General features: G+C 40.3%; 1 protein-coding gene across 3 annotated transcripts; it reads left to right on the forward strand.

Annotated features, from left to right (window-relative positions):
* Positions 1 to 6680: 6680 nt before the first annotated feature.
* On the forward strand, positions 6681 to 26440 carry bsk (mitogen-activated protein kinase dJNK). Of its 3 annotated transcripts, none has more exons than XM_022853990.2 (10): positions 6681 to 7606; positions 8116 to 8484; positions 11555 to 11691; positions 12054 to 12145; positions 12327 to 12411; positions 12547 to 12705; positions 12862 to 13240; positions 13429 to 13534; positions 13666 to 13873; positions 14066 to 14558. In XM_022853990.2, exons 2-10 carry the CDS (start codon positions 8339 to 8341, stop codon positions 14212 to 14214), a joined length of 1461 nt encoding a protein of 486 aa, XP_022709725.1. In that variant the 5' UTR covers positions 6681 to 7606; positions 8116 to 8338; the 3' UTR covers positions 14215 to 14558. The 3 variants fall into 3 exon arrangements, with proteins under 3 accessions (XP_022709725.1, XP_022709729.1, XP_022709728.1); XM_022853994.2 differs by lacking the exon at positions 14066 to 14558 and adding an exon at positions 25075 to 26440 and having other exon boundaries at positions 6684 to 7606; XM_022853993.2 differs by lacking the exon at positions 14066 to 14558 and adding an exon at positions 15286 to 22166 and having other exon boundaries at positions 6708 to 7606.
* The last annotated feature ends 762 nt before the right edge of the window (positions 26441 to 27202 follow it).

Below are 27202 nucleotides of genomic sequence, written 5' to 3' on the forward strand. Positions count from 1 at the left end.
TTGGAAGTTGTTGCGTATTCCTGTAACTTATAGGCTAACGACATAATAAACGCTCCGCCTACGGTATCATCAAGTTCCAGAAAAATCAAATTCATAATAGCAAATGTATTTTGGCGTTGGCGATAAGGAACTTCACGCCTATATTAAAATTAATCCTGAATTTGATAATCGACCGATCTATTCGTGTCACTGGTACTATTTTAGCATTGGCTTTTTGTTACGTGAATAGATGTCTCGTGAATATAGCTGAATACTCTGCGAGTACTACTGGTCCTGTAGGATGTGGAAAACATTGACGAACCAAATATTTAATGAAACAATAGTGCCTCATTCCATTGGATTGTCGAAAAAGTATTGATCCCTATTTTAGCTGGCTAGCTTTAAAGTCCTATATCTTGCTGCCGCGTTGAATCGGCGTGTGACAGCAGTAGATGTGTTAAGATTGTTGGATTTTCCTTATTCTCATTGAAGACAGAGCACTTGAAGATGAGTGCTATTTTCGCAAAATAGTTTACAATAAAGACACAGATGCTACCCAGGCTCATAAAAAATGTGTGCTGTTTATGGCCAAGATGCGTCGAGATCGAGTAATTATGCACGGTGTCTACTTGATAAAACCGTTTCGATTATCCTGACTGACACGGCTTGTCATTGTGGCCGATAATGAAACGGGATTAAAGTTTCGGACCATTAGCGGAGATCCAAAACGCAAGTCTGGCGATCCTACGGCAATCCAAAAAGTCAGCTAACAACAAACAACTGCACTCACCCGTTCAAGAGTCAGCTAAGCCTATAATCGTTGGTGTCGTCATCTAATGTTTATTGTCAAGGTTGCGTACACCACGTAAATTCATTGAAGCATTCGAATTGATAGTAGTAGTAGTAGTAAGCTAGCTACATTGTAAGCTAGACATACTACTTATGAAGATCATGATTAAACTTCAGACCCAGGTTCTATTTAACCTTATTGGCGAACGCGTTTGTCGACTACTTCACATTGACTCGTTAAAGTCTCTCCATCATATCGAGATTCATCTCACCTGTCATGTAAAGTGTCTATTTATCTATCCCAATGTGTGAGGGAAAAGTTGATAAAACTATTGACAAAGCTGAACAGAACCAAAGCGTCGGTAATCGTGGTATCGCTAAATAACTGAACATCTACCACCAAATAATTTTAAACCATTGAAAAACTGAAAAAATGAAAAGGATCTCGTTTCGGTGTTTCGGTATAACATTCATGTGATGCCAAAGAATTTAGTCGATCGCATTTTGATCTGCGAAATATCTGCAGAAATGCAGTACAATTAAGTAATTTTTCAAGTGGTTGATGACGCGTGAGGAAAAGTGTACGTACGACAATGTGCAAATAAAAAAAACATGTTCCGCAGTTTGTGGTAAAGCCAAAACTAACACCGAAAATGGCGCTACTGTGTTTGATGGAATCGGAAATAAATCGTACATTTTTAGTTTCTGCCACCTGGCAACAACAAACAGAGTTACGACAGGCCATCGAAAAAATCGTCCTCTTCCATAATAACAACTGCGTACATTTTCAATTATCCCGCTAAAATGCGGAGAACCTCGATGAAAAATTTTAGTGTATCCGCCGTGTAGCTCTAATCTTGCATCAGACGATGATCTGCTTTTTTTTTCTTACAATGTTATGTAACGGTTACAATGTAACGGAAGATCATCAATCAAAGTGTCGCATTTGTTTAGTAATATTATTCTAACATCTGTTTCAATTTTAGCCTAAAGACGGTCAATATTTTTCCGACAATCCTATACGCAGAGCAACGGCACGTAAAGTCACAATGGCAACTTGTTGCGGTATCTCGTTCCTAAAGTATGCAGTTGTTTACAATAGATATGGTATAAATGTCGTTTTTATTTTTTTCGTATTTCGTAATTCGTTAATTTCGAAATCTTAATTGAACTACGTTGTCTCAGAAGCCTGCTTCACATACTTAGTCTATATATCCTATGTTTAGATATCTGTCTATAACACATATTTACTGGCTGGTTAAGTTCCGTTACGAACGAACATATGAAAGTTTTAATTTAAAGCAAGTTAGGAAAGCGCCTAGATGATAGTCAGATTACGTAAGAAGATTAAATATAATTATTTCTGGAGTTGCACAATCCGTAATCGCTATAAATACTTAAGCCCTATGGAAGTGTAGCATGCACTTACATAACAAACAATTTAACAGAAAACTTATTGTCTTACATAAGAGAGTTACAGTGTCTTACATAAGATATACAGAAGCTTTCACGGATGCCCTGAGCCTTTCTTTTGCTCGCTCTCTACCATGCTAACACTTTCCATTAAAATGCATGTTTGGCCCGCGTTTTTGGACGACGTGGATACCTTTAAACGACGTTGTGCAACAGGCGAAATGTCGACAATAGTGTGTTAATAGCGACCAATATGACAAAAAAATCGTTTGCGAATTCGGCATCTTTTAGTTGCATACACTTTAGCTACAGCAGCGTGGCTTCACCCGAGATGCTGGACCCGTCGTGTGTATGTAAAACGTCGTACTAGATCATGCAATATCTATTATTTTAGTTCTTCGTTGCCTCAAGTTTAGCGGAAGTCCCTACCTAGAATTTACTTAGTACTCAATAGGTCTAAAATAAAACCACTCTTAGTTTTCAAAGAGATCGAGGAAAACTTTTTCAAGTGATAAGCAAAACTTCCCTAACCGCCTAATTTGATGCTAAAGTTTGTACGCAGGAATGATTGTCTCGTTCAGTCCTTCTATAGAATATGTAAAAATAACATTAACCGTGTACCTTAAAAAATGCATGAGTATTTCCAATAACTTGTGAGCAATGGCTATTTTTTTTGTATAATGTAAGGTTGCTTTTTTCGAAGCATTTCTCTTACACGACACAACAGTTCGGCCGCCCATAGTATCTAACCAAAGAAAGTCTGCTTCGTAATATGATGATTAAAAAAAAAGCTTGATTGCGATACCATCTAGGAAGAAGACCCGATAATCGTTGATATAGCCAACCATCGAAAACGTTGTGACCATAATAAGAGGTCATATATGAAAATTTTTTCAGTTTAAAAAATACCCCGTAAGAGTTGAATAAACATAAATTTTTCTGCATCATGGCTTCCTGTTCACTTCATCGAAGATTCACTTAAACTTGCCAGGCGATTGAAATTAAGAATAGGTAAAATATTTCCATAAGGCTATTACTAGGAAAGGTTACTGAGGGCGTTTAACCTATTCTAGGATACAATATGACGGTGAAATATAAATGATGGGATGGCATGGACACGTGCTTTAATAGCTATGCATTTAGTATTTTAACAACGAGCATTTTTGTCATTGTATCACTTTAATAATTCTGTACAAGTAGAAAAAAAAATTTGCTTAGTTCATTTCCGCAGCGAGATTCGTGGTGATCGGAGGCTATGTTAGGCTGCTATACAGATTTCAGGCCGCAGCCTAGACTGATCTGAATCAACGTGCACATCACGCTAATATATTACTTAAATTACAAGTAACTTCATAGATGTATAAAAATCATACTTGCAATTGAGGCTTTAAAAATGTGACTTCGTTACATTTACCCTTGGAGTGCTGAAGTCAGGTGAAATTGCTAACGAACGTGCCTGATCTGTGCATTTTATTCGCACTAACCTGATGCGGAACATGAAATACGGATCGCATTGTATTTAACAGCTGGCAGACAATTGTTTCAGGTAGTTCGACTTTGTACACTGTAATTGGAGTTCCACCTGATCGCGACAAATTATAATCGAACGTGTCTTGACTTCTGAATACTTCAATACTAACGATGTGATAATTTTTAGCACCCTAGCAATTATTGCCTGCCGTACAGTTATATAACCTACCACAGCTCATATTATAAACCTGCAGTTCCTTTTTAGCCTCGCTGGATGTCTTTTAGATAGTGTTGTTTTCTGAGGTAACACAAAGAAAACAGATATTCTATAAACAACTAATCGGTGTCTTGACCTTACTGTTACTAGCGCGAAAGGCAGTGCTTTAGTGCGAAAAATGCTTCATCCTGAATGAACCATAACAACAATACTGTTCCCTGATATATGGGGATGCATTACCAAAAAACTATCACATGCCATTGCCGCTAAGAAGGTACACGTAGAAACACACAAGGTAACCGACCTAAACTCAGTCTGAATGAAAACAATAGCGTGAACAAATGGGCGGACGGGAAAACGATAAAAAGAAGTGAAGACCGAAGAAAGTAATGACAAAGTAAAGAACAGCGATATTTATAGCGATAGCCATCAAATAATCCCCACGGCGACAACAGAGGTTGGAAAGTGATACCAATGTTTTGTCAACTTGAAATAGAAAGAAAAAGACCGATAAAGCCGGAGGAGGATGAGAAGGCGAAGACTGTGTTGAGAAAGAAAGAGAGAGAAACAATGAAGGGTAGGTGTAAAGGAAGAATTTGAGAAAACGAAAAACAACATAGTCGCCGTAAACGTTTTGAGCTCCGTTCAGCCCTATTCTTAACAGCACAGAACAGCAGAAGTGCCCCAAACCATAATAGTTCAAGCTAAATTAACGATTTTAGCTAGAAGAGTTTCCGCCGCTGCTAAGCAGAGTGGAATCCCTCTTATATCTACTGTATCTGTATTTGAGAGCCGATGACGACCCAGGACGCTGGTTATAGAATTATCACACGCTAGCGCAGGGGGAGGCAAAGAAGAAAACTAGGACGACTTGCTTACGGATTCTAAAGAAATAGAAAAGGAACGACGAATTGAAGCGTGATCGGCTTCAGGAATAGAAAGGACAAAATAAGTAGTCGGAGCTGAAATAGGCCCTCGGCTTTCATACAACGATTTGAAGCAATCTAGACGAAACTAAACAGCGAAGCAACGGCTGAGTGAAGTAGAAAGAAGGTCCTGCCTAGAATTAAGGAGAGCGTCGTAGGAAGGCGTTTAAGCAAAACAAGCGCCATTACGGGCTGAACGACAAGGGAAAGCGGAATGGAGATCTTTTATACTACAGGCCTTAAGCTGTCAAGCGGTAGCGACGCATCTTAAGCTGTGGCGCAACTTTTCTTGGTTTCCGTATAGGCAAGTTTGATAGGGATGACGACGATCTGAAGAAGACATAACGAAGCATTCCGCGTTAGATCCTTAATCTAATCGCTAATTGTACTTTCACTATGGTCCCTATTATGACCTGTTATCACTGGTTGATCTGGTATACAAAGGGGTGAAAGGTTAGTCCGCTCCGATAATTCTAGTTTTTTAGAGATATGGATGTACTTTTGGCGTGCAACGAGTATTTTGATGGCCTTCGTTGCAGGCCATCAAATATATATATACATATATATCTTTTTCAGTAGCTTGTAAAAATAATTAGTAAATAATATAGTAATAATAAGGGTTAAGAAGTAGATTATAAACAAATATAATTTCCTTAAATACTCTGAATTAAATTTGTCATTTCTTAATACTAAACAAATAGTCAGGGTAAGCAGCAATAACCTAGGTGTTCTTCTCAAGCAGCAGTGGTGGTGGTATTTGACGTTATGACACTCACTCGGATCCATTTCCTTGATCTAGGTCTAGGCTGAAATTAGCTGTTACAAAAAAAATCCGAATCAGTAAAGTGTGCAGCCCATATTAAGTACATATATATATATATATATATATATATATTTGCAAACCACAGCCGAACCTAAATCTTTCCGCTATGAACAATGATATAATTATGATTATTATTATTATTGCTTTTTTAACTAGTTCTCGTTCTTTCCTTCGCTTACTCAATCAATAAAGTCAAACATTACATATACGAGCATTTAATTGAACGGCGCTGAGGCTTCATATTCAAGGGATAGCTTGTCGGTGCTTTCTTGATTTAGCTTGAGCGACCTCTGGCGCCGCTTTCAGGCAACCGTCCAACCGGTGCATAGAAAACGTTATATTGGTAGCAGGCACATATCTGCTATTTCGTTAAACCCCTTAGAGCTCTCGTACCGCTTTTTGCCTATTGATAATGATTAGATATAATTCATGTACTGTGATAATATGTCGCTTAAAATAAAACAGTTTGAAGCCACAATATACTGTTGTTACACAATTGTTACAAAATAGAAACCATTAGCAACGGGCACCCAAATCTCCCATCTTACACAGAGGTACGAATTGAGCGAGAGGGATAAGTTAATTGAATTGTCGTCAAAATGCGACAAAACGCTTTCATACCTTAATATACACTCGAACTATAGAGCCTACCAAAAGGAAAACAATAAGCGTAATACATTTGGGTGCCTGAAAAAGTTTGAAAGTAGAAATTAACAAACCCCAATACAACAATTCTTCGCGATGACCTGAAGAGCGGATATCGAAGGCTCAAAGAGCGATGCCGCTACGAACGGTTAGCCGCGACAAGTCGGTTATCCCTACGGTAACCTTTTGACGCCTCTTGCTCAAAAAATCCTAAAAAATAAAACATCGAGGGACCATGCTTTCGATATTTTTTTTGCTCCATGCGAAATCTCTATTCTCGCCGAGCAGGCCTTAGGACACCTGCTTTCATTTTAAATGTCTGAGTGCCGACACTGCTTTGACATACTGCAATACTTTCCAACGGTTTCCACCAATTTTTTGAAAAGGTAATAGTTTTTTGGAACATCCACCCGTTGATTTGTAGGTGTCCAGCCTGCGTTCTGTGATTAGCGTTGATAGGATGATAAGTTAGAATTCTAATTGGTCCGCGTATTAGAACATCATTGGAGTCTCTATCCAATGGAGTATAGTAAGAGTCGTATCGAGTAGCAGTGGAAGCGGCAAGTCGTTACCTTAAGCAATTTCTCTACTCCAATACTTATGGCGCGTCGATAGACTGCTCCATATTTTCGAAACGTTTTTAAATGAATCTGGCAAGGTAACGACTACATAACCTAACAGGGGCTGTTAGTCAAACGTTACAGAAGAACGCAAGAGGATATGTGGTATACTTTCGCATTTTCTTATCACTGTACACATACTAAAGGCGTTTCTGTTTATAAAGATGTGTTTATTTTATCTTGAAATAATTACATTGGGCCAAAAATACAACATGTGATTTTCTGTTTTCTATTCATAGTAATAGGTTAAACAGCACGACGATCGTCTCGTATCGCTCAAATAAAAATAATACTCTTACAACAATAACAGCAGTAACGCTAACAACAATATCGGTACATTCATATAGATAGCATCATTATTAGAAGAGACACGATATAAGCTATTAGCCTTTATTTCGTTAACCGCGTTCGTTTTGTTCTTCGTCTATCTGCATTGTCCGATTTCCTTCGTGCTATTTCAGATGAACCGTCGTCCTTCTGCCTGGTCTGCCCTCGGGCCGGGCAAAACGTCTCGTGCACGAAGCTTGTGCCAACCCGGTCGTTCTTGCTACTGAATTCTCTGGTGGGCACAACAGCAAATTTTATTCTTTTTGTGAAGTCCGCACGAGGCACGCTCGTTCGTTCGCTCGCTCGCACGGTCCAAGTAAATGCTCGCTCCGACGATAGCCACCACAATACGTGACAGCATACAGCTCAACAGAAAGCGCTAGCTTATGCCTGTGCTGTTAGTATTCAGGAATATCATTTGCAGCAATAACAACAATTAGATTCTCTCTCCTTCCATTACAGAACACAAGGAGAACATTTTCCACAGAACTGAATTTCGTAGTCCTTTTTTTTTGCATCAGTAAAGCTCTGGCAGATTTCGTGTATCTTCAAATGTTTTCATTGTGAAATTTTGAGCATTTTTGAAATGTGACGGACAATCTGATGAATGACTAAAGTCCTTCTAGAAGGATCTTGACCTGGTCAAATGGGCTTGCCCAACAACAGCGAAAAACTTCGCGACACAAACTTATCAAAAAATTATAGTAGAAATCTTCTAACATTAATCACTAGAGGATATAAAGTATACACTGTGTCTCGGTGTTATCGATTCGCTATCACTGAACATAATCTAAATTGTTTTAGCTGCCATAAATCCGAGAAATACAGCTCAGGTAAATGTTGTGTCGGTTTACCGATCAATGAAGCTGATCCGATTTTATTCTGTTCCTTTGTTTCATTTTATAGAGGCAAGGCCGCCGTATCAATCGGCGGTAACGATACCTGAGCCACGGAGGCCAGGCGATCATCGATCGGTCAGCAGTCGGTGGTCGCTGGCAACTGAAATCTCAGTTCACTCCAGATCATCGATCTGGCAGAACGGAGCTCAAACACGCATTAAGTTAAAGCGTTCTCGTCGTCGTCGTTGTTATTATTCTCTTCTGCTCCAGAGGCTCACTTGTACTCGACGATGGCAATGGCGGTGACGCTACCGACGTCCGGCGTGAAGGCATCGTCACTTTTCTATACGGTCGAGGTGGGAGATACGACGTTCACCATCCTGCGCCGCTATCAGAACCTAAAGTCAATCGGGTCCGGCGCGCAGGGTATCGTGTGGTAAGTCCCGTAACTTCCAGCTGAAAAAGAGCGCCGGTACATCACAGATTTTTTATAAGTGAATTGTCGAAAAATTGAACAACTAATAATTTTCTATCTAATTAATTTTGCACTATATAATGCTATAACCTAGTCTATAGAAGTATTTTTCATAATGATTAATTAGGCTCTAAACGGTGCCTTAAGAGAGTAGCACCTCTATGACAGTATTACAGCCATTATTATAACGTCCATGATGGATATAAATTCCTTACTGTGCGCACATTTTGGTAATTATAAATTACATTTACCTGAACCATATAGGGCTCAAATTTGTAAGGACCTCGAAAGTGCTTTTGACCTTTAAGCCTAGCGAATAGGATATCGGCCGACCTCTACAGAGCCTGCCACCTATTTCCAGCGTTTCAAACATTGAACATTCCTAGATGCATTTAGTCGCAACGTGTATTGATCAACCCTTCTTTATATCATGGCTGGAAAAGGACTGCGTGAAAAAGCGTGTGACCAACACGCAAATCTGCATGCCAGATCGCTATACAGAAGTCCCATAGCTTTTCATGGACATAATAGTAAAATATAGCAGAGCGTCGTATGTCAACGTTTCTTCGTGAAGAAATACTTGTACTTACTTTCCAATGCAAAGCAGGAATGTATACTTATCAAGTATAGGCAACGCTCATGACCTGGGAGTCGTAGCGTGTACGTACACCAGAATGTTGGCACCGACAAAGGCTCTTTTGAAGTACCTCGGTGCAGTTTGTCACACACTGTTATGGCATTGTAAGCTGATTTGGTTCTATTCGACGATTCTACTTTAGAAAACTACGAATGATAACATTTTTGATGCCATACGATAATACCAATGCATAGCTTTTGTATTGATTTAGACAAGGGTTAATGGTACTTTGTAGCGGTTTTATACAGTTCAAATCAACGCACTTATACAGCAAGACGCAACAGACATGTAAAATATGAAAAGGAAGAATAAGGTCAGCCCAATTTTTGCGTAAGACCTAAATTGCCGGTCACTGCTTTCCGGTATAGATTCACAGCTGAGAAGTTCAACACTACGTGGCGCGTCTAGTGCAGGGTATCCTTGCTATAACAATGCTTCTAACAGATATTGTAATATCAATATGGCTGTTTTGGAACTCTATTGGCTAAAGCCTTGACCTCTCAACTAAGGTTAACTGTATAAGCCGTTATCAGGCATGCATGAAAAGCATATAGAATACGCCCTCTAAAGGGCTCCTATTTTAATGCTCTCTGCCCGCATAAAAAAATCTGCTAGTCCTTTTGTGCCATTCAAGTTTTAGGGACAGCAGCCTCAAGAATTTCAGATACTGGTCGCGGAAGTGTTTAGAAACACTTTTTAGAAGAACAATTTAGACTGCAATGAGCAGTTTTATTCTCTGAAAGCAGTGCAGGTTAGAATAATTGGCCAGTGTATCTTACACAATTAGATATCGCGGTACTTATGAAATATTCACTGATTCGTGTTCGAATCTCTTTAGTTTCTCTTTTTTCCAAAGATCAGGGCTCTTAGTATAAACGTAAACGGAATGGAAGAATCGTGTACTTAAAGAGTTCGCTCTAAGTATCCTAAATACCGTACCCACACTTAGCTCCGCTAAAGTTAGCTTACTTCATAAAAAAAAGTCACGCAACTCTGTTTATTCCTAGTAAGGAAAAACATCCACGCGAAATAAATGTCGTAGAAGTAAATAAATATGGGCTTCGAAATTTCACGCCCATTGCGGCCCTATTCTGATCGCGGACAAACGGAGCTGTACGAGAATTCGCTAGTCATTGGGAGCTGCGTCTAGTTCTAATAACCCAATACTACATACATAATACTTACTTAGATGTGAAACTTATTAAGAAATGTTATAGACCATCAAAAAAGGATGACATATTTGTACGTAGTATCGATAATTGTAAAGTGTACATGATGCTTGTCCCTTCGCTAGTTCCTAGGTAAGTGCCGTCTGTGGCATGTATACATGGCTCCGTCCCTTAAATCTAGCTTTTCTGCCAAGCGCTTGTTCCGTCCGCCGGGAAGCAGTAGCTGAATAAAGTTTAGGGATTCTTAATTCAAGTCGGTGATGAGCGACATGTGATCTATGATAATGACTTAAGAATTTTAGCGACATAAAATTGCTGTTGCACAATATGGACCCTTTTATATTAGCAGTCCCAGGCACATATTTTATATTGTTGCCAATAAAATTGATACGGTCATTTTGTAGGGTATTTGCAAAGTTCCAGACAATCATCGTTCTGCACTGTTTGGCTAGAAGTCCCTCTTTTTTTTTACTGGTATCTTTGTCAATAGCTCCCTTTTTACCTCTCGTTCGGTTCCCCCGAATCAGTTTTGGCTTGAGGCTTTTAAGGATGTCAGTTTTTCATCAACTGTATCGCACTGAAAAAAAACTTCGCTAATTTGACCACTCTACTTCAGAAAGTTAAAGGTTTTTCTTGATGATGTCAGCAACATCTATTACTATATTATTCAAACGAGTGTAGCTGTTTGAATCGGTAGAGCTTGGAAAGGGTCGTCAAAGTAGACCAAGTTTTGCAGCATCGAAGTAAAATTTTTGTTTGCTCTTCTGCTGTTGCACGCTGTCATCTGTTTACAAACGATTTAACCATCATATAAAATAGCTTAGTGAGTAACGTATTTGCCTACTTGTCTTAAGGACGCGTTCTGCCCTAGGTTCGAACTCGGGTACAAACAGACTTCGTTTCAAGCTGTGTGGTGAGTCTGCCGTTTGACGGAATGTCCAACCGCGATACCAAATATAGAGCTCGAAACGTAAAGGTGAAAGTGGGAAAAAGGGTTTAATATTTGAAGTTTGGCGGCATGTCTGCAACGAACCTATCGCAATACAAATACAATAGGAAACAATGCTAGAAAACAGACATCAGCAATTTCCGAGCAGAGGCTAACGGGTGGTTTTACCTTGATGATGCCTTGTTGTACATACCTGCTTGTATTCCACACTATCCTATAGAAGCTCCGTTGAAATGACTAACGTAGCTTTGGCATCGTTGCTTTTCCTTTACGTAGCGCGGCATACGACTCGATGACCGGCAAAAACGTGGCGATCAAAAAGCTCTCGCGACCGTTCCAGAATGTCACTCACGCCAAACGCGCTTATCGCGAGTTCAAGCTCATGAAGCTTGTTTCGCACAAGAACATTATAGGTACCTATTTAATCTGTACTAAAATTTTACTCGGCAGGGAAATGATAACATGTAAATTTTTCCATAGACTCGATTTCCCTAAAACTTAAGCATATAAACTTTTGCAATTTCTCTAGGGCTTACGTTTGCGTGGCACATATTCTGCTAGCTTTAAACATCATTCATTCGTAACTTACAAGCACCGCATGTTTGCTAAATAACATGTGATTCAAAAAAAAAGTAAACTGCCAAAAATGTTAGTTCACAATTTGTTTAACTGAAACAATATGGACAAACATAGTGGTCGTGAAAAGTGCTCCGAGTAATCTCATTAAAAAGATAATACCTATTCCTGATTTATTGTTTGTGTTGGTTTGGCAAAGGCCTGCTGAACGCGTTCACCCCGCAACAGTCCCTGGAGGAGTTCAGCGATATGTATCTCGTCATGGAACTAATGGATGCGAACCTTTGCCAGGTAACTGATTCTGACGAATAGCGTGCCTCTTGCGAGACGTTAGCAGCCACACTTACCGCTGCTCGCAGCTGATAAATTAGTTTTTACGTAACAAATACAATAAATCATTATAGACGACCTTACCAGCTGATGCTGCACACACGCTTTTCGCCTTTAATTCATGTTCTACTAAATGCTACAGGTGATACAGATGGACTTGGATCATGAGAGGATGTCTTACCTTCTTTATCAAATGCTTTGTGGGATTAAGCACCTTCACTCCGCCGGTGAGGATCCTATTGAATGTCATGTTTTACTGTTCTAATAATGTTCGTTATGTTTAATTTGCCCGAGACGGGGTCCAGGGTAGAGACTAATCGTTAACTACCCTATGTTATTTCGTTTTATTGGCTAATGCACAGGTATAATCCATCGTGATCTGAAACCGTCCAACATCGTGGTAAAGAGTGACTGTACTTTGAAGATCTTGGACTTCGGGCTGGCGCGAACAGCAGGAACGAGTTTCATGATGACGCCATACGTAGTAACAAGGTACTATCGAGCCCCTGAGGTCATATTAGGTGAGTAGCCTCGTACTCTTGAGCTTTTCATTACGATACGTCCATAATACTATATCTTATTGGGTAACTGTAATATTATCAGATAACCTACACATTAGGGCTTATGTATGGTGCACAACCCAATGCATTATATGTGTATATACGATGCTTATCCAGGTATGGGATATAAGGAGAATGTGGACATTTGGTCGGTGGGTTGCATCATGGGAGAAATGATTCGGGGAGCAGTGTTGTTCCCAGGTAGTGACCACATCGATCAGTGGAACAAGATCATTGAACAACTAGGCACACCGAGCCGGGACTTCATGCGAAGGCTGCAGCCCACTGTGCGCAATTACGTCGAGAACAGACCGCGCTATGCGGGCTATTCGTTCGAAAAGCTTTTTCCGGACGTACTATTCCCCGGCGATTCTGGAGAGCACAGTAGGCTTAAAGCCACCCAGGCTCGCGACCTACTTTCAAAGATGCTGGTGGTCGATCCCGACAAACGGATTTCTGTCGATCAGGCCCTCGAGCATCCGTATATTAATATTTGGTTAGTAACATATCTCTTGATCCGCAAATAATGCCTTACTATTATCCCTCCGTAAACAATGAAGCTTCACTGCGCGCTCCTCTTCTTCTTTGACAGACGGAAAACCATCAATTTCGTTTGATAGTTTGGCGATAGGGTTGTTTCATTACACAAGTAAGCAACCAAATTCGAAACATTTTATCAAATAGGTACGACGAGGAGGAGGTTAACGCGCCTGCGCCGGCATCGTATGATCACTCCGTGGACGAACGCGAGCATACAGTGGATCAGTGGAAAGCACTTATTTATCAAGAGGTATTATGATTTGCGCATACTGAAATATAATTTTCGAATTAATGCTTAGACTAGGTAAAAGGCGGTAGTTAGAATATTTCGCAAAACTTATTAGGTCCTCTCATATTCTATTCTTGGCTTGTGTGTTACAGGTATGCGAATATGAACAGAGGCACAATACGCTTGGAGCGTCGTGTTCGGCAGGACTCGAGCGACAAGGGTCGCAAGGTTCGCAGGGTTGTGCACAAGCTAACGTTGTGTCAGCCTCTGGAACCGGCACTGCACATAACGCCTCGGGTCAGCAGACAACTGCCGCTGCCAATGTCGTTGCGTTGCCGCCCACGACACCCGCTGTTACTGGTAATTATGATTATTTATTATTAATGATAATGCTTATTACAGGAGGCTATTGATGAAAGGGTAATCATTTTGAAATCCAGATGGCCGAAACAGTCAGTCAGTCAGTCAGTCACCGAAGGAGCGTAACTGACAGTTGTTAATATCATAGCTGTCCGATATCCAGCAAGCGAAAAAAAATGTTTTCGATTTTAGGCTTGGTTAAACAAACAATCCGTCACAACCGATTTGGGGAAAACTTATATCTAGTACAAACACGATCAAGCTCAAGGCTCAAGATGGAAGTACGATACCAAGCCAATCTCTGCATGGACCTATACGTCAATTTGCAACGAGCGCTGTAAAACTACGCATATAGTCAAGATCCTAACGTGCAGACTCATCTGACTATCGTTAGAACATGTAAAACTCTGACATTGTTTACCTGTCACAGCTGTAAATAATTTTATGATCGGGCTGATAGTAGTGTTACCATTGTAACGCTGCTGTTGTAAAAATAGATTCAGGAAACGCAGCGTTTCAAACATCGATTTCGGAATAATTTGTAGCCGGACTACGCTCAAAATCTTCTACTGTGATAACCAACAAGCTTACAAATAAAAACACACACGAGCCTAAGTTATACTAAGGCGCGGTTAGACCGCAAGATGTAAAAAGGCGACAGAATTTCAACTGAGCGTATTAAACGCGGCCACCATAGTCGTTTTTACTTGTGGCCTTTTTTCTTTTTTTACTTTTTCTTTAGTTTTTAATTTACTTTATTCAACGGAGCATGTGGCCTCCTGCTATATTTACTCAAAGCTTGATCTCAAAGTACATACCAGTTAACAAACAGTCTGAGTCTATAGTGTTATCTATAGGTACTTTCTGGGTAAGTCCCATTTAATCCAACTCGTGGGGCTATTGTTATAGAGACATTCACACATTCTCCATTTTGCATTATAACGGCCTTTGAGAACCATGCTCTTCTCGATCTACAGTTTTTGGGTTAAATAGCGTTCTCCGTGCGGAGTTAGATATAGAAAGTTATCTAGTCGGATGTTTTTAGCTGTTTGTATCAGCTACAGCTGCTAACGACACCGTTTTCGATTAACGCAAACAAAAACAGATAACGCCCTTAACCGTTTAAACCCAGCGCGTTCCATCGTTAGAGAATGGTATTTAGTTGTTCGAACTAAAATAATTTTCGTGGTGTATGTATGTATGTATGTATTTATTACGCAACCAAATTATATAATTGGTACACTTCATGTCTTGCATGTATACGGAACTAGCTATTACATTCGTTTTTTGGTGAACATTGGTGCTCCTGAGTAACGTTTTCTGGCAGCTCTTATCTAGCCGACTTTGGTCGTGTGTTGCGTACGTTACGGAATTGCCCTGCGTAATACATATCAATTTTTACGAATTTTTAGGTTCGTGTTCGTCCGTGGCTGGTGGTGCTCCTGGGGGCAATGCAACCTGTGTTGCTCCAAATGGGACAACGGCCACAAATGCCCCGCAATGAGATGAAAATGCTTTCCGACCAAGTGCTTTTACAAACTGCTTCCGAAGACACTTGACAGATATTTAATTAAGACATTGGCCATTGGAAGGGTCACTCCGTCAGTTGGGTGATCAGTTAATCCGATCAGCTACCTCACAACGGCAGTTTACTCTGACGTAGAGGATGGACCGTTTTACGCGGCACAGCATGCTGCCTGCAGTTAAGAAGCAAATAGATTCCTGCATGACGGACTTTTTGGACGTATCCGCTCTGTGTGCCGAGAATCAGCATCATGCAACCAACCAGATGCTGTTAAGGATCACAAAAAAAAATAATCATAACAGTTGACCATACACGTGTTGCGCGTTGATGAGATCTAGTAAGCGACTCTATATATATATATATATATATATATATATATATATATATTAGGCAACGAGTGAAATGAAATAAGGAATAGGCGCGTGACAAACATACGTGACGTGTCCGCAAATCACTTTGGCCATCCTGCCGCTATTTGAGGAGGAAGAGTATCATTTTTACCGGTCGATTCATTGATGGATTATTAATTTATCAGTTGACTGACTGAGCGAGTGATTGATTGGCTAAATATAAGGATAATGGTAAATTGATGATGATTGAGAGACAGGTATAAATAGTTATTGCCAACTAAGGAGAACGAAAGTGGACACAGGACAACATAGAAGGAAGGGTGGCATCCTATTGCAGACTCGGTACTTCGCTATGAGACGAGTCTGCAAAAAAGCTAAATATATTCAACTAAATCTCAGATTCTCGCCTCACCAGAACGCTATCTTTTTTGTATCTGTTTAGTAAACATACAAATGCTGATAGGTTGCACTTCACGCAAATTATTTGACAAACTGTAATGATGATGATGATGATGAACATAAAGCGAATCTATGGGTCGATTGGGTAGCAAATTTATGACTGAAGTGTGTTGATCTACCTATTATGTATTACAGATAATAGTTGGGTTACGACAGTTGCCGAAGCAACGCCATTGGTGTAATTTAAGAAAGCTCGGTCTTGGCGCATATACATATAAGAAACATTTAGTTTAACAGATAATTGAGGACGAACTACCTAATGCCTGTATGAATGATGTAAATGTCGATTCTGGGCCGGCGCGCCCCTACCAAGTGTATCACAAAATGGGAACGTAATTGGTTAAGAAAGAGGGAATTACTTGTGAGTGCTCGCCTGTGTGTGCGTGTATGAGGGTGAAAGGCAGAAAGAAAAGCAGACGAACAGACGGTATAGTGTCTGCAACGCAGGTGCTAATAGCGTCTAATGCGTCGCAAATGAACTACTATTATTAATGCATGTGCTACACTGTTGTGAGACGTGTGTTTTTGTGTAAATTATGCGCGATTTATCCTTATATAGGACCCGGTGAGTTTGTGGGCCTTTGGTACGACTGAATATACGCATGAAAGAACGAAAGAGAGAAAGGGAGAAAGTGAGTGAGAGAGAGAGAGAGAGAGAGAGAGAGAGAGAGAGAACAAGAGAAAAACTACGTGAATTTCGATCTCTACCGATGATAAATGACAGACCAACCGGTGACTAGGCATATCTGCTTGCCCTGACGTTCTCTAGGCTCGATTGGCGAGTGATTTGCTTAGAAAGGCGAGACGTTCAAGTGCTGGCCTATCGCGAAGGAATAACGCCATGAGGCGAACGAATATGTGCCAAATCCGTTGACGGTCCCCCTACTTTACCGCTGCTCGCTTGGCTGCCTCCCAGTCAACTGAAAGAATGAGAAGCAGCCAACGCTATTTCAGCTTTTTTGCAAATGACAAGAGAGGAAAGCACCTGAACACAATCTTGACCCAACTGATTTGCACCCCCCTTTTCAGCACAATCCACCATTTTCGACGAACACCCACAACATAATACCATTGCTTTTCTTTCTTCATATTTAGTAAGCTTCCAGGGTTGACCGTTCGTATCCCTCTCAATGGAAGAACAAGCTAGTGTTAACTTCGTCTATATTTCCTCAGTTGAATGCATTGTTCCCTTGCTTTTTTCCTTATAGCCCTTAAGGCGAGAAATGGCTCGTCTGATGAATCGTTGCCACATTAAAAGTAATTCCTGTACCGCTCAAAGCCGTCTTCTCCAAATGAAGAACACGTCGGGTGAGCCCGTTAGTGGATCATAAAATACGGTTATGCACAGTTTTTGCTAGTCGAATAATGCTATGAACAAAAGTAGCAAAGTTATGCCACATTTAGTACTACTACCAGACCCATGATGTAGATCCATCCTGTTTGAAACCATAGACATCTCTATAGCAACAATACCTATTATCCATTTTGACTTAGAAACATGTATGCAGATGATCCTAAAGTGAGCTTGCCAGTAGTGCTATAGTAGCCGAACGTCGTCAATGACGATGACGATGATAATGATTATTACTTCAATCAGCGTCAAAGCGACAAAAGTATGGGCAGAAACCACAGTTAAAGACTGTATGGCAGACAAATACCTGTGCTTAATTACAGCAAAAATGTATGACGACGGTGACGAGGCGATAAATGTGTCTGAGTACATAGAATTGTGAATGAGAATCGAAAAAGCGCCAATGTCGACTTTTCTCACAGCCCCTCAACCCAATAACCTAGACGATTCACCGTAGACCGTAGATCAGATGTAGTTTTGATTTCCTAAGGGACTCGCTGAAGAGTACTAGATAATAATAATAATAATAATAATAATAACAATAATCATACCAATACTGATCACTGATAATAATAATAATGATGAATAGCTCGGCGTGCGCGCTCGAATAGTACAAACAATCATAGGAAGAAGATTTAGTGCATAGACACACATTAACACCCATCGAAACAACCATCCACAAACAAGCATAGGCGTGTCGACGTATCAGCACGCTTGTATACGAAGACAACGTTATATTCGTATGTTTATGAACCGAAAAGCCGCAACACTAACTGGGGGAACGCCCTGAGTCAGCGCCACACATAGAAATAGCACGTTTATTGGAATTACGTTCGCGTCTCTCTTATATTGCTTGCTGAAAGACCGATCAGAGCGGAAGGCAGGTATCGTTCCGAAGGCGAATCCGATATCTGATCAGAGGGAGGAAGTCCATGGAGGTGTTTCGCACGAAACAATTCTAAATCTAGACTTATTTTTAAATCCTGTGGTGTAACCGATTGGACGGTCTGTGCAACGATGCATTTCTTTCTCTCTGTCCAAAGGGTTTGAGACTAATTAGTTTTACCTTTGACACAATTTCTATTACTGACAACAATGGACTCAGGTATAAACTTAGCACGAAAGTTATCATTGGTAAGGAAGTTACATAATAAAACGGCTTATTAAATTATCATTATATCAATATTTTGACAATGGAAGTCCGAACGGCAAAAGTGAAACGACAAGTCTTGGCCGATCATTTCCGACAACCACCGTGCAATATTTATCCCTACAGACCCTTTTATATGATCGCGACTCAGGGCGATGAAAAACGCTAGAATGAATCAATCAATATAACTTGATGTGGTGTGAAGTGTGTAAGGGGTGGTCTCGACGAGGGAGTAAGCCACGGTAGATAGCGATTAGACCGCAACTCAGAAGAAAGAAAAAAAAAATACTAGATTATTTAATAAAAGCAAAAATGGTAACACTCACTTTTCAGCTGTTACTATAAACAACTAATTATATGATAACAATTTTTAGGCAGTGAGTTGATGATGACAAAATAAAGTACTGCCTTTATTTAGACACAGTGTAGCTATACAAGATACATATTTGACCACCTAACAAGCGGTTATTTAATTAACAGGGGCTTATTTCATGTTCAATATTTACGAATATCTTTCTACCACGAACCAAGTGAATTATCATTATTCCCTGTGGAGGAGCTTATAGGACAGTGTTGGAGCCCGGTGAACAATGCGCAGCGATGCGGTGATTCATTGCCAGATACCGGAAATGGCGTTTCTGTGTACGGGACGACCGTCCAGTCCAAGAATCCCTTAGAAACTATCATTCGCCAGGCGGGAAATAGGAGAAGATTCAAATTCGAAATCGTAGCACAAACAAGTTAAACATAACGAGTGCGTCTGTGACGGTAGTTCGCCTGCGATGCGAGGTAAACCATCTCAAGTGGGTATAACTGCCTTCAGCTTGTCAGCGCTTCAAGCCGGAAGCCTCTAGTCACGTGAAACGTGTAACAACGTAACCTGTTATTATATTAGTAATTATGGTAATGCTAATAGTAGTGATTACATAAACATGGGCGTGCGGAAACTGATACAAATAAACAATAAGAAGCGTCGTAGAGGTGCACACCCGCACACATACAAGCACACAACACTCACGGCAAAATAGACGGCGGAATTTCACAACAATTGCTCATAGTCGGTCGATCTCTCTCGCACTGTCACTGGCAATATTAACAAAAACAAATAGTATTTTTATTATTATTATAGCTATTACGCATATATAGGGTATCAATGTAGGAAAATGATACAATTCTATCAATGAGTGGAATGTAGCGTACACAGGGTGCCGAAACTTGCTCCGTATCAGGCCAGGGATAAAACGAAAGCATGGGATGATTTCACGCAAACATGACGATTAATTGAAACGTAATTAGTAATCTTGAATCGGAGAGTAAGTGCTATGGAGTACAGAGTAAACAAAGTTTTCATGATGACATTTGACGATCGTGCATTGTGTTATATTATTACAATTTTGTGTGTTTTTCGAACGCATACAGCAGGCAACTTGACAAGCTGTGCACACTTTGAGAACACGGGTGTACGAACATGCATGCATGCATACATACATACATACATACATACATACATACATTGCACGTTACAAGAAAGGGTTAAATGGCTAAAAATGTTGACATCGTCTAAATTTATAGGAACGACCATCATTTAACTAACAGAACATAAGCTATAGTATTTTAGGTGTTCGACAAGTCCCAATGAAGCCGTTACGGCTTATTAAGTTGGTACGTGCGGACGGATCATGAAAAGATCTTGTCTTCTTTACTTGACGAGAGTTGTTGTGGGCGAAACGTTTGATGCAGACACACACACATGTACGCAAACCCGGCAAATTACAAGTAGAATTATGAAGATGACGATTGTGATACTGCTGCTGATAATGTCTGTCCTAGCCATAGTGTCAATTATGATGACAAAAGTAAAATAACACTAACACTATTGTCGAGTGAATACTAATAAGAGCAATAGATGCTGAAGAGGTCCTAGGCGACGCAAAAACGTGCCCAGTTCACTACGGCGAATTGTACGTCGACTATACGTGGACGTCATGAACAAAAAGGAACGACAACATTGAGGATCACGCGCTTCGCTTGGGAAGTTAAAAAAATCGTAACTAATTACTCTATTACTGTGAAACGGTTTACTAATCGATACTGAGCAAGTACCACTAGCAAATGCTGACTCTAACTTTTGCGTGAGTGATGAGATACCACCCGCATCATATTCGTTTAAACATTGTAAGACAAATTGCAGGAACCAAGCATGAGGTTGGCCATAACACGTGCCGGAGCAAAATAAGTTATCACAATAGATCTATAGACTAATAGGGCGCGTCGTTAGATTTCCTAATTTTCACTATCTCTGACCACAGACGCCGAAATAGAATTTACAACGAACTATAATAGTTCGTGATCGATGCCAGTGGCCGCAGTGCTGTGCGAAACAATTGTACTGATAAGATAATTTCTTATCACTTTGAAAAATGGCGGCAAGTTCCACAAGCGTATTGTATTTTGCATTATTGATATTTGTCCACGACGTCGTCGGCAACATGTTCAATTTAGATGGGGTAATCCAGTTCTCAGAAAGGGGCAAGCAATGAGAGACACGCAAACACTGGAACAGTATCTAGATGATTCGTATCATTCTCGGCCGCCATGCGAAAAGAAAGACATGGCAACAACGGGCCAGCTGATGAGAGCAACAAAATCGAGACCAGCTGGATAAAGCCATCAACAGTACGTCGTCATCATCGTCGTCGTTCTCATATTCGATACGTATAATACATCCATCATTATATATAAACACAGCAAGTCTCTTACACATCGGATGACACAGTGTAATAACAATCGACGAAAATTAACACAAAATAACACCTAAGAGAAAAAGAGCCAGCCGATGTGTTGCGCGACCTGACGTGCAGCCGAACGCCGATTGCTTAAATGAGTAAAGGTGAAGTGGGACGCAGAGCTGCGCGGTAGATACGATCACTTCCATAGCAGTAGCAACAATCGTATACCGTATGATCGGATAGAGAACATCCGCCTATTTACACGATCGTAAATAATGATTCTTCCTACGACTATTGCTCGTCTAACAATGTAATGTTTCACTTAGCAAAAAATAAATTTGTATCGATGTGACTTGATTATATAATATGTAACATATATTTATTTCAACAAGAGTTGGCTTGTCGGCAAGGGGCTTTCCGCCCGAACTCGCTTGATTTTGCATTGTCCAGCTTTCCTGTTGTTCTTCATACTTTGTCCTGCTGTACCTTGTGATGACGATTAATTTAATGTACACTGCTGCTGTACACTGTATATTGGTATTCCGTGTAGATAGCTAGTCTGGGGTCACCCCGCACGCTCCACAGAGCAAGCAGTAATAGTAATAATAATATATCTAATTAAAAAAGATTATAATATAAATAATGACCACCCTGATAATGATGCTGACCAACGTAACACTGAAGGAATACAATAGAAGGAAGTAAATAAAATGCCAACTCGACGACCGATGCATGCGTGTTCTTGCATAGGTATTCGTAGTGCAAATGCGCGATGGCATCTAATGCAGGCATCCAATAGATTGGCCATATCGTAAAACACTCAAAGCTAAATTAATATCGTTTGTTGCCTGATGGAAGGTATATAGTGTTTCGGATGTAACATCTCCCCCAAGAACATTCTGCACAAAACGTTCTATGTACATTCGATAACAATAGCAACTTACGCGAAAGCAAGCCATATTAAACCGTCAATGTCGGCGGCCATTTGCAAGCTCGTCAGCGCTTTTAGGGAAGAGGCAGCACAGAGCACCGCAATTGGGCTTCTGATACATTACATTATACTAAATTCACGCACTATGTGTCAAGTCATGACGTGTAAATTGGTTCCTTTATTTTTTCCTGAGCAGAATTGACGATTGTACCACATGTTCGTTAGAAGTCCAGGTCTATATGAGCCATTTTATCATCACTTGTAACAATAGAACCGTTACTTCAGCCCCCCCAATACGTAGCCGAGTTTTAGAGGATAAACAGATGAGTCCATTTCTGGCTGAGACTTGGAGACCTGGAATTCGCCTAAGATACGCTGGTTTTCGACTAATTGGCAGATATTCGGATATTAATAACAGCCCGTAGGACGCGTGCGGTGAAACTTCCGATTCAAAAAGGATGTTGATGAAAACTTCACTGAACTCCTGTCGTTGCAATTGCTAGCAGACGCTTCCGTATTTTGGACAATCCCCACTTGTTGTCAAACGCATACTCTGGTAAGTAAAGGAAATTATCCAATTACCGTGCTTGCGTGTCTAAAAGAATTTCTCGCTGCTAAGAAGGCCCCAGGGGGGGGGGGTCCATTGCGGCAGCTTTTCGCATGTTCACTTAAGGTTCGAGTTCATCAACTGATCTCCTAAGGGTCGTCAGTGCTTTCTGACTACCATGTCGGCTTCTAGTCGTTCTTGATCTCGTCGGTAATGTGCCCATGACTACTACTACGATCAATAGTGGCTTTAGGTTATTATTTACGACCAATCCTAACGTCTGCAGCTTAAGCTTCGCAACCCAATAAGGAGTGTAGCATTTCGAAAAGCCTTACAGAATGCAGCCGAAGCATCACTGAAGAAAAACTGCACACAAACTGCGATTTGTGTAAAGGCTCTTTCACACGATAGCCAGTAAGCTTAAGGACCACTTGGCTTACGTTTACCCTTGAATACCATGGATTGTAGCACTTTTTGTTATTCTACTAAAACACGACTACGCCTCAAACAAGCTTTAACATGGAACAACAAAGAAGGCCTGTGGAGTACACTAGTCCCAAGTCCCTGTATACGCCCAAAAAACCTAGGCCGGTTAACGGCCGGCTTCCTTCAAGAGTGCCTTTAGACAGCCGTCTTCAAATCAAACGGTCAGCCAAAGCGGAAGTATTCTCCAGCCCTAGATACTGTTTTCAAATTTGCTAAACCATTCTTAAACAGCCTTTTCGGCCATAGCGTTATTTCCAAACTGCATTAGTAGCGTTCTGGCTTCGACGAAGTGCATAGCAGAGAATGCACGAAAACAGCACGATGGTAACGCAGAAAGGGCGAACAGTATACTAAAGATTGATAACAAGTAAGGACAAGCGAAAAAAAAAGGCTTATTTTTTTTTAAAAAGAGCGGGGTTCTTTTGTACTCATAAGAGCCGAAAGAATAGTGATTATAGCGAGAAGTGATTAGAGAGAAGTTCCTGTTAGATCGCCATTTGGGCTAATGTACATAATATATACATATAGGTAAAATTGAATTAATAAAGAAACTTTAATTGGCAGGAATTGCAAAAGGTTCCTCTTACCTTGTGCTTTTGGTCGAGAAGTGTGGAGCCGTAGTGGAGGGTAATAGTGATGATTCCTTTTGAAGACCTAGTAATATAAATTAACAGCAGAACTAGAGTCGCTAATATCGCTAATATTTAAGTACTTTGATGGGAATGGCGTGAAACGGCGAAATCGTTGTACAACATTAATGGCTAGTGTGATGTGATGCTCGTACTAGGATAATAAAAATCAACACAATAGCGTAATAATAAAGCTACTTCAATAATGGTTCATATCGCAGGACCGTATACATCTTTGATTTGAACACAAATTTTATTCAGACGTAGTCCTTAGTGCCTTCTGTTGGGCTCGTAATGCATTTTTTTTTCTGTTTTATTTTTTTTTCTATTTTTTTTTTGAACAAGCTGTATTCTATCTGGATATCTTGCACATCCAGCAGCCCCTCAGCCGACATAGAAGGCGATTATAAATATACTTTATTGAACAGGGCCGTGGATTTTATTGGAGATATTTCCGTTGATAGTCTAATAAAAACGTTCTCTATTTTATCACACATAAAGCACTTTATCATTACGTACGCCATCCTGTATAAATCACGCGTTAAGGCGACACAGTAAGTAAGCGAAACTATGGGAGTAGCCGCAAATGAACAATGAATAAGATAGTGTAGGATGCGCACTCACCTGATAAGATTTAATAGTTACAAAGTGAACGGTTGTACAACTAAGAGTAAGTACTATGAATGTTCCTACTAAAATGTTCCCTAAATTATAAGGAAAAGTCTCTAATTTTAATAATCTTTGTTATTTAACAAAAAGGGCATTTCCACCATTTAGCAGGAGTTACTAGAGCCCTAGTTGATATAGAGAATCTAATTAGAAGCAAGCAAATAGCTCTTGTGTGCCTTAGTGGGGTCAGGTGGGGACAACGAAAACAAGAGCAGTTGGGGGTTATTTTGGTGACAGTATGTTTTACTGTGCAACTGTTATTTTGCTGTCTTCTGCTATTGCGGCTTTAATTGAATGGGCGAGAGAAGGAGGCTACCGTTACGCGTTTGTCTTATTAAACTGGTTCCCTTACTGTGTGCGTCATCGTTTCGTTAGGCACAGCCATGCAGACAGCATAACGCGAAGTAGTCTCGGCGTGTGTTCCCACGGCCCTGTGACTCGATGAAGCTGTCAAGAGATGGGCGGCCTGCAAGGAACTGGCAGACACCATGGACAAATGACAACGTATATGAACCGAGCGATAAACATTGGAAGACATATTTGCTCATATATAATTACATCTATATACATCTAGGAAAAATCTAACATATGTACTGAATTTGCGACATCAGCCAAAACGAACGTAACGGTAGGTTCTTGTGTACAAGATGACCCGCATTTGTAGAAGACGCATATTAAACTAACGATGATATAATTTAAGCAACTACTTAAGTCAAATAAAATCATTTAACCGTACACGCGTTTCCGAAGGCAGCCGCTCCTGTCGATCACATCAAAGCTTTTACAATCGCTAGATATGAATACTACTGCATAACTACTTTTGTGTGACTTGAACAAAAGGTCCTTCTTTGTGTCGTACAAGTTGTACATTTTCGGTGTTATTCCAAGTTTCTTAATATAATATTGTTAGATACTGCGTAGCAGTAACATGGCCACACACTGACCCGATATTGCCGATAGCGTATATTTCCGATGACAGTAATAATAATGCGAGTTGCTTGCTCTTATGAAGGTAATTATGCGTCCATGTAGAATCCTTGTTTATATAGTAGTACCAAAGTATTTTAAGCTGTATGTCTGGTACTGTCGTTAAGCAACGCTACAAGCATCAGCATTGCTCGTATACATAGTACTTTTATGCATCTCTATGTAGTCCTACGAGAACGCCTTGTGGTCTGGGGTGGATCTAGATGTTGTGGTAGCCGACTCACAAGTAAAAGAATTAGATTTAACCAAAAAGGAGATTACATGAGACTCATACGGGGAGCAATCGGCTACCTGCCGCACGAAACCGCCAGATCTGGACTGTGAAAACTTCCATCAAAGGCGTTCGGGACCTATAATGACAGTAGAAAAGGAGGCGAGGGCGTTAAAGCCGATAAAGGACTCTGGCAATGGCGTGCAACGATGGCCGGTTGCCCGCTGAATCTATTGCACTCTAAATTGCGAAGCACAAAGTTGCACGCAGGACGAGCGAATGCTGCGTGAACTCGGCATGAGTCGTAGCGATCGCCGAACGTTATGGCAAAGAAAATGCATGATCAGTAATTGTCAGCTCGAACGCGTACCCCACGAATGCCTGTATCATTTATAGCATATGTACTTATGTCTGAAAGCATAAATATATATATATATATGATGTATCAGCAAGTCTCATTAACGTGCCCCGAAAGATTCGTGTGCGATCAACACGACATAAGCGTATATCTATAACTTAGAATATTTGTCAATACAAAGAACGATTTCCTCCAGTCCGATGTTGTTTGTAATTTTCGTATTGAAGTTCTTGATATATTTGCGCACGGGCAAGAATACGAACTCACATTGCCAATGATACGCCTTCCGTCTGAACGGTTTGTCGACAGCTCAACGTGTCGAACAATTACATTTCTGCACACATCGCGCACGATAGGCTCACCCCTCTGAAAGGATCATTGAATCAGTTGCCCATTTAGAAGTGCTTATGCAGACAGCAGCGTAATTATCTGTACGGTTGTACTATTGTGACATTACTGGCTGCAGTCGGCGGCGTTTATTCTGTCTGTATCTTCACTCGCCAATCGTCTCTAGCTTTGCCACTGTAGTGTAGTTCTATGGATGGCTTTTTCGTCATTTTGGACAATTTTAAGGTAATCAAATTACTGATACTTAAAAGCAGAAAGTTTTTCTGAGTTGCCAACTTACTGGTCTATTGATCATAGGTAGTAGTTGAGAATCTCTTTTTGCTACGCCTTATAGGGTCAAAATGTATACATAGCTTAACGAAAAGGAAAATAAGGAACCCCCCGCTACTCATCTTTTCTATAAAATACAATAATAGCCCTTTAGATTCACAAAAGTAAGAAGCGATGGGCGAATGAAAAATGCCTAAGCAGATTACCCATTCCAAATTTATTTTATAATGAATGTAAATTATAAAATTCTGATGACGCTATTTAATAGCCGCTCAAGCTGGTCCATGAAAAATTTGCGGAATTATCGAGACGTACTAGCAAACACGTTT

The sequence above is a fragment of the Varroa jacobsoni genome, unplaced genomic scaffold (genome assembly GCF_002532875.2).
Source record: "Varroa jacobsoni isolate VJ856 unplaced genomic scaffold, vjacob_1.0 contig02437, whole genome shotgun sequence".
NCBI lineage: Eukaryota > Metazoa > Arthropoda > Arachnida > Mesostigmata > Varroidae > Varroa > Varroa jacobsoni.

Coding starts and splice junctions, on each gene's coding strand:
- bsk (XM_022853990.2), top strand. CDS start 8,339: ATGGCAATGGCGGTGACGCTACCGACGTCCGGCGTGAAGGCATCGTCA. Junction 13,241..13,428: donor CATCCGTATATTAATATTTG/GTTAGTAACATA, acceptor TTTATCAAATAG/GTACGACGAGGAGGAGGTTA. Junction 13,535..13,665: donor AAGCACTTATTTATCAAGAG/GTATTATGATTT, acceptor TGTGTGTTACAG/GTATGCGAATATGAACAGAG.